A 14,913-nucleotide genomic window follows, 5' to 3' on the forward strand; every position below is an offset into this window, starting at 1 on the left:
CAGGACAGGAGCCTGGCTCAGCGGGACTGGCTTGTCTCAAGGTCACTCTGATAGTGAGAGCTCCGTTCCAGGCTCCGCCTGCCTGAGCTGGGGCTCCCGGCAGGGCCGGCCACAGGTTCTGGAGTTACTGATTGGCTGGGAGCGAGAATCCTGAGAGCACTTCCCTTCCCTGAGGGCTCGACTGTCCCGTGTCCTGAGGTAGGCGCTCCGGAGGATAGACTACAGTGCCCCAGGCGGGGTGTAGCTGAGCCCACAGCTGTTGCCATCCCACTTTATACCTGAGGAGACTGAGGCTCAGAGAGGAGGAGTAACGGCCCAAGGTCACACAGCAGTAAGTGGCAGAGCCTGAACTCAGTCCCTCCCTGCTTTCACACCCCCACCCTCTGCTGACCTGCAGGGGCCTCAAAGTCAACATAAAACCCTTCGCCCCTCAGCCTGCTGCTGCCCGGCCTCCGGAGCTCCTCCGGGAGTCTAGTCTCTGCGCTCTGTGGAGCTTCCCGCCTGACTCTGAGCTCACTGGCCCCATGTCCCCTCTCCCCCTCGGCCAGGCTTTCTTATCACCCCCAAGGGGCCTCAGAGGAGGCTGACAGCTGTCTGGCTTTGGGATCTTTGCAGTGGGAAGGGGGGGGGTCCTCTGAGATACCCCAAGATGGAGCAGCAGCCCCTATTCTGTGACCTGCCCAGTAGACATGGCTTTGTGCCAACTATCTGATGGGGTGCAGGTTTTATCACCCCTGTATATGGAAGGGGTCAGAGGATCAGAGCACGCAAGCCATTTACCCAGAACCACACAGCTGGTGGCAGAGCTGGGCAGGTGTGTTGTTAGCCCTATGGTCCTCTGGGCTGCCCTCTGGTTCCCCTGCCCAGTCGTCCAGGGTACCTGCTGGCTGGGCAGATTCCACTCTAGGTCCCCATGAGAATAACAATCCCATTTCACCATATTCTCTCCTTCAGTTTCCCCCTCAACCCTGAAGGAGAGGGACAATCATCAGATCCATGTTTCAGAAGAAGAAACAGTAGCTCCAAGTGGCTACCTGGCTGGGTGCCCAGCAGAGGCTGGGCCTTGGTTTGCTAACCTGCAGAATGGGGTCGGAGCAGCCTCTCAGGGTGGTTTCCCACTGTGCAAGACTGTAGCCAGGGGCTCTCAGCGGCACCCCCACGGCGAATCCTGAGACAAGGCCAAGGCCGGCGGGTTCTTCTCTGCCCACCAGCACAGGCAGGGCCTGGCCTGCAGAAGGAGCCCCCGACTCCTTAGCATCTCCCCAGCCCGGGGATGCCAAGAAAACGATGAGTCATCCATCCAAGGAGAGGCCTCCTGGAGCCTGGGGCGGTCCCCGCGGGCGGGCGGGCAGGAAGGTTCCAGGCTGGAAAGGGGGCCCAGGCCCCTGGGGACGCCGGAGCTGGCCCCGCGGAGGCCCGAGTCACCAGGTCTGCTCCGTGCCGCCCACTGCCACACACCGCTGGCCTTGAGGACACCTCTTGGAGTCCACCCACCAGATCCCACCCCTGCGCTTCAGTCCCCGTCTGCCGTGGGCCTGCACCCCCTGGCCCCCTCCCCTCCCCTCTTCCAGCTCAGTTCCGGGGTCCACTGGGACCCTTGGACCTCCCTCACCCCCACATCCCATGTCACCCAGCCACTCCACCTCTTGTCCTGCCCTGTGGGGAGACCAGCCTGCATCTGCCCCATCCCCGGCCGTTTCCTGCCCCTGTGTCTCCTCCGGGTCCCCGTCCTCTGCCTGCAGCACCCGAGCCCATCATGACCCCCGCGGCCAGCTCCCTGCTCCCAGGGATGGGACACAGCAGCTCCTCTGGGTGCTTCTCCACACACTGCTCTTCCACGGGGCCCGCCTCAGGCCCCGCAGCGGGCCTCAGGCCCCGGGACTATTTGCCCCGACCCACCCCACTGGACTGTGGTGCGGATCACGCTTCTCCAGGGAAGTCAGCTGGGCCCACCCTCCAAGCCCGCGTCCTTCCTGCAAAGCCTGTCCCCCAGCCCTCGCCACACCCCCCCATGAGCCTGCTCTTGCTGAAAGATGCTCAGGACCCTCAAGGTCAGGTTCAAATGTCTGTTCCCCGAAGGCTCCCCAGACACCCTCGGTGCCTAGGGCTCCTGAGAACTGGACCCTGCTCTAAGGCACCCGCGACACCCCTTCCCAGAGGGAGCTGTATAGGGACAGGGGAAATTCTGGGCCCTTGGGACGAAACAGGGAACAAAACAGATCCAGGGGCTCGGGTGGCACTCACGGCCTTGGGGAAGACGGATCCTAAACACAGAGCTATTGAAAGAAATATCCTGTCAAGAGCCGGTAAGGGTGACAGAGAAAAAAAATAGAAAAAAAGGCGGGACAGCATCTAAGGGACCCAAGGTGGTCCTGACTGGTGACCAGGGAGGCCTCTCTGAGGAGGTAATATTTGAGCAAAGACTTCAAGAAGGAAAGGAGGCCAGACAGGCAGAGATCCTGACACAGAGTGATACAGGCTGGGGAAAGAGCCAGTGCAAGGGCCCTGGGGCAGGACTGTGTTTGGTGGACTTACAGAACAGCAAAAGGTCAGTGTGGGTGAGGCCAAATGAATGAAGGGAGAACAGAGGCCAGGGCAATCCACAGGCCACCGGGAAAACTTTGACTCTTGCCTGGGGTGAGATGGGGCCTGGGAGGATTCTGAGCAGAGGAGGGGGAGAATAGAATTTACTTTTTGCAAAGTCTCCTCTGGCTGCTGAGTGAAGAAGGGATTCTGGGCCAGGGTAGACAGGGAGCCCAGTGGGAGGCTGAAGCCTCTGCAGTTGGCGCAGGGCTGGAGTGGGCAGTGGTGGGCCCCCGGTGTATTCAGAAGGTGGAACCAACAGGATTTGCAAATGGGCTGGACGGGGAGGGAGAGGAGGTAAGAGGAAGGTCCAGAATGACTCCTGGGCTCCGGATGGGGGAGGCTGAGCGGCTGGGCTGGGGGCAGGGGCGGGGCAATGAGGGACAGAGCGAGTGGGTCAGTGGTGTGGGCTGTGCTGCCACCTCTGGCTCCCACCTAGCTCTGCAGCTCGTGGCTTCTGGGGAGGGTCCCCCTGCCTCAGTTTCCCCACCTGCAGAAGAGGTGCTCCTGGCCCAGGGCAGCCGGGAGGACGAAGGCTGCAGGGGTGGAAGAAGATGGGCCCAGCCCCCCAGCCCGCCACTGCCCAGCCCAGGCCCCGCCTGCAGCTGCGGTTGACGTGGGCGGGGAGGGACGGGGAAGGGGCGGCCAGGCCGGGCACAGGCAGGTGGAGGGCCGCCGGGGGCCCTGGAGGACACTCTGGAGCCTACAGTGGGTGGACGGCCAGGGTACCCTGCTGCCAGCGGTCCTCTGGGGACCACGGCTCCACGTGTGGGGACTTAGAGGGCGCAACAGAACCCTGGCACCCAAGCCCCGCCATGTGCTCACTGTGGGCCGTGGGGAGGGTCCCTGGCCTCTCTGGTACCAGGTCCTCATCGGCCGGTAGAATCCAGGGGAGGGGAGGGTCTGGGAAAACTGGGAGACGCGCTCACACCCCCAGCCGGGGAGGCACTCCTGGAGAAGAGGGCACTTCGCGTGCCCACAGCAAATCACTTGGACCCCACGGGGGGGGGGGGGGCTCGTCCCCCCAGCAGATGTCCGCCAGGCCTGGGTAAACCCTCGGCCGCCCCAGCACCCTTCCTGGCCTGAGGGAGGCCCTCGGAGGAAAGCCATCCACTCCACTCAGTGCTCGGTGTCCTGGGTGCCTGGTGGCGCTGGAAGACCCAGAAACCCCCAGGGAACTGCCACCGTCACTGCCTGCTACACACCCGGAACATGGCTGGGTGTCTGTCCCCACGGTCCCCCTTAAGGCCCACAACACCGTTCATCACATCCCCATTTTCCAGATAAGGAAACTGAGGTACAGCAAGATCCCAAGGCAGCTGACAGTCCCTAAATCTTGCCACCTTTGGAGGTCCCTGCATGTGTTAAAACACTGACTTTCACACCAGTTCTATGAGAAAAATCTGATTATCAGTTCCGTTTTACTGAGGAGAAAAATTAAGATCAAGTTGAGAACAGGACACAGCTGGGACCTGAACCCAGAGCCCTGTGGGTCGAAAGCCCCAGCCCTTCATCTCCCCTCTATGTCAAAGAGGGGTCTTGTTCTAGCAAGTCACCAACCTCGCAGGCTGTCACCCAGCTTCTCTCTGCTCCTTCTCCTGCTTTGGGGCTCGGGGGCCAGGCCTGGCTTTGCCACAGATTAGCAGGGTGACCTTGAATGTCATCCTCAAATGACAGCAGAGCCTTTACAGTTTGCCAAGAAATGGACCTTTGGAGCCCCTTTTCCAGATGAGGAAACCGAGACTCGGAGTCTCCGCTGGCTACTTGCCCGGGGTTGCAAGGAAGTGGCTGAGCTGGATCCCGTGAATCCTGTCCTTTCAAGTTCAGAGCCTCCTCTCCCAGAATGACCTGTCCTCCCCCGCCCCCAGGGTATGTGGCTTGGGGCTTTGTTGTATGACCACAGCAAAGGTCACAAGCTGGGGGTGGGGTGGGGACAGGATCCAGCAGATGCGGTGGCTGCTGTCACGGGCCGTGGCACCCCCCTCTTGCCACTCCCTGCCTCACACCAGGCTTTGGCTGCCGAGAGCCTGGGGAGGGCCAGGGCAGCGGCTTGGGCTGACCTGCCATGACCGACGGACTGCCATGACCGACGGACGCCCCATGAGCACAGCACTGCCAGCCACACACGGTGGGTCAATCAGAGCTTTCACATGTGTGCACCCACAGTCACGCCTGTGGCCTGCCACGCCCACAGCCCAGGTGCTCCCACATCTGCTGACCCAGACACTCCCAACCACACCAGTCCCCCCGGCTGGTCCCCTCCACCACACACACCCTGCCCCAGGCACACGTCCCCGCCAGCGTTCCCAGCCTGCACGAGGACAGCGCGGGCTCAAGCACACCCACACGGGCGATCCTGTGCACCCTCACACACACGCACACAGCCCTGTCCTATCCCGTGGGCACACGTGCCCGGGCACAGCCCTCAATCAATAGCACCACAGTGGGGAAGCCCAGGTCTGCCCGAGGACCTCGCCCTCGGCCCCTGAATCGTCCCAGCCCAGGATCCGTGCCCCCAGCCCTCCCAGTAGCACTTTCAGGGTCCCCAAGGGGGCCCCTGGCTTTCTAGACAGTTGGGACAGAAAGGCAGACTACAGAGGCCACCAAGGAGGGGATTGTCACCACGGGCTCTCATGGTGGGACATGGTGTTTTAGCCAGGGGAGAACAGGCCATCCATGGCTTTTACCCTGTCCCCAGCCCTAGCACAGCAACGAGGAACCAGAGGGAGCCAGACGGAAAGGCCGACCCCGGAGCATGGCCTGGACTCCAAAATGCGGCCTCCGCAGACCCTCCAGGCCCACATCACCCACAGGACGCAGGCTCGGGACAGAACGGCTGCTCGTGACTCACGGAAAGCCACGCGGGCCTCGGCCAGACACCTTTTCCACAAAGTTGCCTGGAGCTGAGGATAACGTCCCCCTCCTTACCCCATCCCATCCTAGGGAGCCCCAGGAAGGCCCCCAGACATCCTCGACGACGCCTGTGACCACGGACATCTTGACCAGAGGGGATGGCTTCCAAACTGATTCAGACTAAAGGGTAAAGGACTGAAAGTTTGTCTCGAGGGACGTACGCTTTCAAATGAGACCAGGTGGCAAGACACCTCCGGGTCAGAGGGGAGACGCACCCGAGGAGGTTCCCAGGCTCAGAGATGGCCCTGTCTGTGGCACGGCCCAGGGGGTACCCTACCTCCCCAGGCCTCAGCTTACTCCACGGACAGATGGCAGTCGTCGCGGTGCTGGCCGCTGGGCGGCTGCAGGGTTTTCACAGCTGGTGCACAGCAGCTCCTCAGCACAGTGACAGGCACCACAGTAGGTGACTCAGAAATGGTCGCTGTGGTGATGATTTGAGGAAAACCAGGAAACACGAAGGTATTCAGCCGAAGGTCACAGTGTACACTACACGGTGCTAAGTCAGAGGCCCTTTCCCGCCCAGACCAGCGGCCGCAGGTGCCAAAGGTTTACACGAAAGCTCTGGGGAGACAGACTTAAGGCTGTGAAAACGCTTTCCACTAAATGAACGCTGTCTGCAAACTGGGAAAAGACCACCATTAGTCAATTTGGCCAGTGGAACACCTGGGGTCCAGCCTGCAAAAGCCTGGGGTGGAGAGCAGAGCTGGCCAATCCCAGAGGTTCCCCTTGAGGAATGGGCTCTCATGGTGGGACTCCTGGCACGTGACAGGCCCCCACAGCGGAACAGAGACCTCCGTTCCAGTCCTACCAATGGAGACTGACCCTCCCCCCAGGCCTCAGCTTTCCCATCTGGAAGATGGTACCATTGGGCTCAGAACCTCTCTCCCCTTGGGGGCTCTGGTCCTAGGAATTGACAGCTGGCCCAGGGTCCCAGTCCACTCGGAGAGTCCAGGGGAAAAGGAAAGTACTGGTTCACTTTGTGGCTGACATTCAAACAGAACTGGAGGGTCTTTCCTCCAAGGGGGTCGCTTCGGCTGCTTGGCAGCCCAGGGTGGCCCAAACAGCCAAACGCAAGAAACCATAAATCCTCAACAGGCTTTGCCCAGCCAGGAGGCCCGGCTGGCTCTTGTCATAAAAAGATCTTATCCCCAAGAGCGCCCCATGAGGACTCCGCCCTCCTCTCCTCAGTCTTCGCCTCCACCTTCCACTTCCTGTGACAACCTGCAAACTGAAGACCGACTTGCCCCCCCCACACACACACACCCGGGCTTCTCCTGCCCCTGTCCAGCCCCGCCCCACCCCCACTCGGGCCCCAGCTGCAGGAGGCCCTGCGGACTGTAATTCCCTTCGCCCTCCTCTCCACCCAGGGCCCGTCCGGACAGATTAAGCCTTTGTCACACACACCCAGAAAAGCTCAGGGCCAGATGGGACAGGACAAGTGGTGTCAGATCATCGACCCGCAGCCAGCCGGCCGGCCGGGACAAGGGAAGGGCCTCGGCCACTGCACCACCGCATATGGCTCTGGGGGAGGAAAGGGGGCCCAGGGTGGGGGCAGCCAGAGAGCCACCAGGAAGGGAGATGACACACCAGGGTCACCCTTGGGACCCAGGCCATGAGGGGGCAGCTGGATGCCCCAACTCCCACGCCCCCTCTTCCCTGACATTTTTCCGCCAGCCTGCCCTCTCTCCAGGGCTTCTTTATCACATCTTCAGCTATGACGGCCTCCCCCACCGGCTGGGAGCCCGAGGAGGACCGGGCACCGAGCCACACCCACCCCAGTGGCCAGTGCCCACCACCAGGCCTGTAGGTAACAAGAAAATGCCTTCCACAAAGGTTTATGGCCCAATGACCTTCACAAAAATCCACCCAGGACAACACTACAGGATCTCCCCCAACTGACACCAGAGGCGATGCCAACTTTAATTGTGTGTGTGTGTGTGTGTGTGTGTGTGTGTGCGTGCACACACGCATAGGCCAGCGAAGGTAGGGAATGTCCTTTGCACCTTTCAGAGAAGGTCCCATTCAGTCCCTCCCAGGAAGAGGCCATGACTGCCCCAGAATTCCCAGCAGGATTTGTTCCTCTCGGATCAGTGAAAAGGAAAATGGAAATATAAAAAGAATAACCGAGCCCCAGGAAGGTACTTGGAGATGGGGGTGAGAGGACTCTGGGCATCTCTCGCGGCTGGCTCCGGCTGGCTGGGCAAGTAGCAGGTAACTAACAGGCCCTCTGGGGACAGCAGGCCAGGCGGGCCAGCGTGGGGAGCTCGAGGGGCAGGCTGTCACAGGAGGGCAGGTCTGTTGTGTTTGTCCCTCCCAGCAGCCCGGGCTGGGAGGCCTGGGTCCCCTTCCTCTGCCTCCCAGGCAGGTGGTCCCTTGGGGAGGGCTTATTATTGGACTGAGAGCCAACAGAGGCTTGCCAGGCCCCGGCTGCCAGAGGCAGGCTGGGCGGCTTGGCATGGGCCTCAAGAAGGATCTGAACCTCCTGGCTGGGCTGGTGGGGCCTGGAGCCCAGGCTTAGCACCCAGTTTTCAGCATGTGGCCTGGATAGGTGGAGGGAGGTAGCGCTCTGCCTTGACAGCTGCGGGATAAGGGGATGGACAGATTGCAACACCATACCTACTCCCTAAGGGACAAGTTAAGCGGCTAGTGAGCCAGCTGCCAGGTGGGGGGTCCCCACCCTACTCCAGGAGTGGATCCACCCGGGCTCCTGCCCCAGACTGAGAGGAGGTTGGGTCAAGACTCAGCTCCTCCAGGAGGGACAAACAGGACCAAGGGTGGGTGGGGCACTGGCCTGGGAAGCCCTGAAGGCAGAGGGCACTGACCTAGGATGGGGGCATAGACCCAGCCAACACCTGGTGGGTCACTGACCTGAAATAAGCCACCTTCAGGCAGGGTGCACTGTCCAAGGATGGGAGAACAGAGGAGGGTGCCAGACTGTCAGGCTGGGGAGGGCTGACCCAGGCTGGGGGAGGCAATGACCCACCTCCCCAAATGAGCAAGTGGGCACTGATTTGGGCTGGGGGAGGGGTCTTGGACTCCATCGGAGGAGGGGACAATGACCCAGTCTCCCTGGGTATGGGGGAGAGTACTGATTTCGGCCGAGAGCTCTCTGACTCGCGCCCGTGGGACACTGCCCCAGCCTCCCGCTCCGGGAACGCGGCCGGGGCGCGCCCCTGGGCCCTGCCCCCTGTCCCCCGTCCGGCCGGAGGCGGCAGCGGCGCAGATGGGCTGCTGGCGGCCGCAGCGGCAGCGGCGCGGTTATCAGCGCTCCTCGCAGATGGGCCGCCCGCCCTCCGCGCTCGCGGCTCCCCACTCCCCGCGGCCTGCAGCCCCGTCCCCTGGGCGCGGGGGGAGGCGCCTCCGGATCTGCTCCCGGGCTCCCGCCTCCCTCCCTCGCGGCCCCCTCACCCCGCGGGCCGGCCCGGGCGGCCGCCGGAGGGGGAGGGGGAGGGGACAAGTGCACTTTTCGTAACGACCGAATCAATTGTGTGTGAAGAGCCCGCTCCGGCCGGGGACAGGGCTGAGCGCGGGGCGGGCGGGCCGGACGGGGGAGGAGCGCGGAGGGGGTAGCGGGGGAGCGAGGGAGGGAGGGAGGCCGGCGCGGGGCGGCCCCGCTCTCGCGCTCCGGCCGGGCGAGGCCGGGGCGGGAGGAGGCAGGGAGGGAGGCGAGCCCCGCCGGGCCGGGCCGGGGGCGCAACGCACTACCGGAGGGTCTCGGCGACGGAAAGTTCAAAGCTCAGCAGCGCCCGGGGAGCGGCCGGCCCCCCCAGCCCCCACCCTCTGCAGAACAATGAGGTCCCGGCGGGGGAGCCGCGGGGCCCGCGCCGCACGCCCTCTCCAGGGCGCCCCGGGCCGGAGGGGACGCCCCCGCCCGGCCGCCTGCCTCCTCCCTTTCGGCGGCTGCGGTTCCCGCCCCCTCCCCCACGCCACCCCGCCCGGACCGGGCCGGCCCCGGGGACGGGGGAGGGGAGGGGATGGATAGGTCAGGCCGCCCCCGTCCCAGGGAGGGGGAGCGAGGGGCCCGGGGGGCGGAGGGGCGCCCCACCCACCCGCGGGAGGCTGCTCCTGCGCCAGGCTGCGGCTCGGGCCGCCCCTCCCCGGGCCAGCGCCGGGTGGGGTCGGGGCGACAGTGCCCCGGCTGGCCCCCTCCCCTGGCGCTGGGAGGCCCAGCGGACTCCCCGTCCCGTGGCTGCCCCGGCCTCCCCACCCCCGCGGCACCACCCTACACACACACACACACACACACACACACACACCGCCCAGCCGGCCCGGGGGCGGGAGCGCGAGGAGCCCGGGACAGGCAGCCCCGGGGCGGGCGGGGTGGGGGGGAGGCTCGGGCTTCGGAGCAGCCGCCTGCTGGCGGGGGGAGGGGACGGGAGGACGGAACACGCTGGGGTGAGCAGCCCGGGACAGCCTGCCCGGCACGGCCACGGCCGGGGCAGCGGCCGCAGAGGGGGGCAGGGTCGCCCCAAACCCGGAGCGCGGGCCAGGGAGGGCTGGTGAGCAGGGGCGCGTGCGCCTCGGGTGGGCCAGACACACGGACAACCTCGGGAATATGCGTTCGGACACACATCCACACCCCCACCCCGCCCCCGCCCTCCCAGAGCCCCGCGGCGGGACTGGCCCGCGGCCGCCTCGCGCGCACTCACCGAGCCCGTCTTGACCGGCACATACACCACTTGGCCCATCTTGGGTTCCCGGCCGCTGCCCAGGCGGAAGCCCTTGGAGCGCACCCAGAACTGGAACTTGCCTTTCTCGCCCGCCGCGGGGCCGCTGCCCGCGCCGGTCCCGCCGCCGCCCTGCAGGACCTCGGCGATCCGCTGGTATTTGCTGCGTGTCACCGTCTTGGTTTTGGCCGAGTCGCCGTAGGTGCGCAGGCACCAGTCCCGGAACTGGCGGCCCAGCTCCGAGTCTCCGGGGCTGCGCTCGCGCTCCCAGCCCCCGCGCAGCAGCAGCGTCGGCTTCGGCATCCTCCCGCCGCGCCCGGCGCCCTCGGGGGCGGGCCGGCCACCGGGCCGCCCGGTGCTGGGACTGGGCTGGGCTGGGCCGGGCCGGGCTAGGGCGCGCCGCGGCCGGGGCTGTCCCGCGGTGTGGCTCCGGCGCGGCTGCTTGATGGGCGCGGGCGGCGGCCGGACGCGCGGGGCTGCGGCGCGCTCTGTCCTGCTCGGGCGGCGGCGGCGGCGGCGGCGTTGGCGGCGGCGGCTCCGGCTCGCCTCCTGCTCCGCCTCCTCCTCCCCCCGGCCGGGATGCAGGAGCGATGGAGGCAGCTCCGGGCCCGGAGGTGCAGAGGGGGCGGGCCGCCCCGCGGGCGGCCGGGGGAGGCGGGAGGCGGGGAGCGGCCCCGGGCGCGGGGAGCGAGACCGAGCCTGGGCGCGGGCGGCAGCGGTGGCTGTCAGCTTGCGCGGCTCATCCTGCTCCTGCTCAGGCTCCCGCTGCCGCTGCTCTTCCTCCTCCTCCTCCTCCTCCCGCGCCCGCCTCCACCACGCCGCGGGATCCCACCTGTTAGAGCGGCGCAGCCTTCGCCGCCGCCCGCCCCCCCTCCCGCCCGCGCCCGCGCGCCGGGCCCAGCCCCCGCCCGGCCCGGCCCCTGGGGGCGCGGGGGCCGCAGCACCCGCAGCCGCCGGGAGGGCAGCAGCCGCAGGCGCGCAGTGCCCAGCCCAGGGGCCGCGTTCCATCTGGCCAGCCGGACCCGGAGCCTCGCAGGCCGCGCTCCGCCCGGACCCAGCGGTCCCGCGGGTAGTAGGGCACCGACCTTGGCCCAGCCACCAGCGTCCGGGCCTCCCGGGGTGGCCCTGCCGGATTTAGCCCAGCCGGGGCAGTATAGGACAAGCTCCCCTCCTTCCCTCTCTCCCGCCCTCCCGCAACTGGCCTGACCTTTCTTCTGTCAGCCAGTGCCAGAAGCACAGTGTTCCCCTGGGGAACCCCAAACCGCTACCCTTCGGGAGACCCCAAACATCCTCTCCTTTCGACTCCCTGAATTCCCCAAAGTTTGGCCGGCCTGGCTTCTGAGGGTCCCGCAGCTCTGGGGCAGCCCCACCGTGACTCTGAAGGCCCTCGACATACCCACAAACCCATCCTGGGACACCCTGTCCTCCTGGGTGCACCTTGGGCTCGAATTTCTAGCTGCATAAACTCAGGTGGCCTCATATGCCCCTCCTACCTGAGCGGATCTGACCTTGGGTAGAGCCGGCCCCTCCCTCTAATGAAATTACCAACATTAATAAAGGCATGGGCCAGTTCCCCAGGATTCCTGCCCTCCTTTCTTAACAGATCATGAAGAATCGCTGTGCTTCTCTCCCTGTTGTCCCCGGGGGTCTGCCCATGTTCGGAGGCCATTCTTGAAGACAAGTCTCCACTCAAGAGCTTTGCCCCAGATTTTAGCCAGTGCAGGGCCATTTTCTGCCTAGGAACTACTGGCTACCTCACCCCCAAAATCTTTGGGGGTACTGTGCCATGCTCTGGCAACTGAGAGACAGGAGACATGCCCGTTGTAGAGATGAAGGGCTGGGGCTCAGAGAGGTACCCCAACTTGCTCAAGGCCAAGAGAATGGAGGAGTGGGTTTCAGCTTAGCTCTGTCTGGCACCTGCTACCATATCACACACCAAGTCTTCCCCTGTCACCCCGCAGAAAGGGAGCCCCACACTGCACATGCCTGGCTTGCTTCCCCCAGGGGAAGACAGGGAGCCCCAGATGCTCAAGCCCATATCTGACTCATCCCTATATTTCCAGGCCCTAGCACAGCACCTGGCACACAGTAGGTGCCAATAAATGCTGGAAGAACCTAAGAGGTCTTCCAAGTCCCAACCTTTCTCTGCATTTTCACATAAGAGATTATTTTTAGATAATTTACATTTCCATGTTACTTTATATACACCAACAACTCCACAGTCATTTTTCCTCTTTATTTTCCCAAGAGCTCTTTTTGGATCCATGCTGGATGCCCCCTTTAAAGAGATGACCACTGCAGCTCTGAGAAGGGAAGGTGTTACTTAACGGCCACCAGTCTCAGGAATACAGGGGCTTCTGCATGATTTGGAAGCCCCTGCTCTGACTTTTCCAGCGTGTCCCTTGACAATACCCCTCCCGCCGATTCCCTTCCTGAGAACAAAAGTGCCCCAGCCTCGCGATGGCCAGGATCCCCGTCAGCAAGGGCACCCCGTTGCCTAGGAAGTAGGGTCCTCTTTTGAGCCTGGGTCACTGCCCAGTTCCAGGGTCCACTTCAGTAACCACTCAGCCAGACCAGCTCTCTCTCCAGTGTGGGTCTTTGACTGCATCTTAGAATCTAAGAACCCGGTTGCCAATCTTGGGCTGAGATCCGGCTTGGAGGAGGCACAGCGTGTACAGTGGGGAGAACATGGGCCTGGGTGAGGTGCCACAGGCTGGGAGTGGATCCTGACGACTATCTGCCAGGGCCTTCTTCGTGCTCACAGGTGCGCGCCGCTGCTTCCTGAATGAACGAGCCCATCCGTCCGCCTTTTGCCAGGTGAACTCCGTGGGGTGGTCAGATGCCGACCTTGTCACCTAGAGAATAGAAATAAAGATTCAAGGGGGCAATGTTTGTGGGAGTGCCTGGCGTATAACAGGTGCCCAATAAATGCCATTTCTTCCTTCGTGGAGTTGCAGAGGGAGGGCGAGGAGCGCTCTCAATCCTTTTTTCTTTTTTTTTTTTTTTGCATTTCATTCAATACATATCTGCTGTGCGGCCATCGTGCAGCAGGCGCTGGGGTGTGCTCCTGGCTCCCCAAGGCCTCTCTGTCCCTCTAGAACTCATCAGTGAGTGGGGGAAGATGACCATCGAGCACACGGGCATCAGTTATGGGGGGGGACCATGATGGAAATGGGGAGGATGCTTTTCCTGGGGGGCCAGGGGAGACCCCTCTGAGGAACAGTGACTTCAGTGACAAGTTTCAAGGAGCCAGCCGCGCTGAGGTCTGAGCAAAGAGAATTTCAGGCACAGGGAACAGCAAGGTCAAGAGCCCTGAGGCCAGAAGAGATGGCATTTTCCGGAAGCTGGAAGGAGGCTGGGTAGTTAGGCTGCAGTGGGCGGGGAGGGGTGAGGTGGGCGTCTGGAGGACCATGGGGGGGACCGTGGGTGGCATCCAGGACACGTGGAAGCCATCAGTGAGCTTCAACCAGGGGAGAGGGCTGCTGCAGTGGTCCAGGGCTCTGTGGTCAGGGGACTTAAGGACAGAGGCCTATTTCTCCTCCCGGCAGCTGCTTGCTCTGCACCAGGCCCGTGCCAGCCCCCTGTCCCAAGAGGCGCTGGGGAGAGGGGAGGAGGCCGAGCCGAGGAGAGGAGTGGCATGGATGGCTGCAGCCCTTCCCGCCTTCCGCAGAAACAGGCCGCTGGACCTCATGCCTGTCGGTGTCAGCAACATGTTTTAGGAGGGGACCTGCCACAGAGCATGCGGGGTGGGGACAAGTCTCCACGGCGCCCAGCTTATGCAGGGGGCAGTCACGGCCTAGGGGGCAACGGCTCCTCTCCCTCCCTTTCCAGACACCTGCCAAAATGTCTGGAAACAGAGTCGGTGCCCAGGAACCCGAGGCCAATGGGCGCCCTGGGTGATTTCTAAACCCTTAGTCCAGACGTCCAGGGGAGGTCTAGACCCCCGGGGCTCACGTCACTTCCAATGCCACGGTAAACACGCTGGCTCACGCAGCTCCGTCGACGGGGATGCTGGGTCCTACAGAAGGGACGAGGCTCATGCTGGTGACGGTCTTTGCCTGTTGTGGCCTGGATCACCTGCCTTTCGCTGAGCTCTACCGGGGTCCAGATGAGCAGGACCGTCTGCAACCCGGCTTCAAGGTGATCGTGAGCCAGCTCACCGGAAGTTTCAGGTGGGGGTGAAGGGGACATGACAGGTGCCCCCAGGAGCCTGTGCACCAAAGGACTGGGAGGAAGCCCCAGGACCTCGGGGAGGGGTGGTCCCAATGCCAGGGCTGGTGTCACCTCCTCATGGGCTTCTGCCAAGCACCTCCCCCTGCAGAGTGCCCAGTCACCCGCTGCCACTCCATACCCCCACGTCCCGAAAGGCTCCCTGACCCTTCAGGTCGGTTCAGGGACTTCCTCGGTCACTCAAAGTCCCCTGATTTTCCCTGTCCTTGCTCTGGATGCTTGGTCACCTCCTTACTGCCAGAACCCAGCACCAGGCTGAGGGTTAAAAAATAGTTACTGAATAAAGGAACAAGCGGACGGGCTGGTTCTCACCAAGGAGGTATCAGACCGGAGCACTCATCACCGCACGACCCTGCGGGCCCCACCGTCAGCCGGATTGCCATTATTTACTGGGTTCCTCCTTATGGGTTTATGTCACCTCCATCAGTGACACAAGTTGCGAAGGCTTGGTTTTCAACACCAGTAAAATGGGGATATTGATAACAATCCCTAACTCACAGAGTTGTTGTGAGAATAAACC

General features: G+C 63.6%; 1 protein-coding gene across 2 annotated transcripts in view; it reads right to left on the minus strand.

The window, feature by feature from the left end:
- Nol4l (nucleolar protein 4 like) overlaps positions 1–10,466 on the minus strand; it is a 109,799-nt gene extending 99,333 nt beyond the window's left edge. For both annotated transcript variants that reach the window (XM_077799776.1, XM_026402161.2), the window contains exon 1: positions 10,146–10,466. In XM_077799776.1, the coding sequence (XP_077655902.1) occupies positions 10,146–10,466 (321 nt within the window). The remainder of the gene's footprint in view (positions 1–10,145) is intronic.
- Between the last annotated feature and the right edge of the window lie 4,447 nt (positions 10,467–14,913).

This window comes from Urocitellus parryii, chromosome 6 (assembly GCF_045843805.1).
Source record: "Urocitellus parryii isolate mUroPar1 chromosome 6, mUroPar1.hap1, whole genome shotgun sequence".
In the NCBI taxonomy this organism is placed as follows: Eukaryota; Metazoa; Chordata; class Mammalia; order Rodentia; family Sciuridae; genus Urocitellus; species Urocitellus parryii.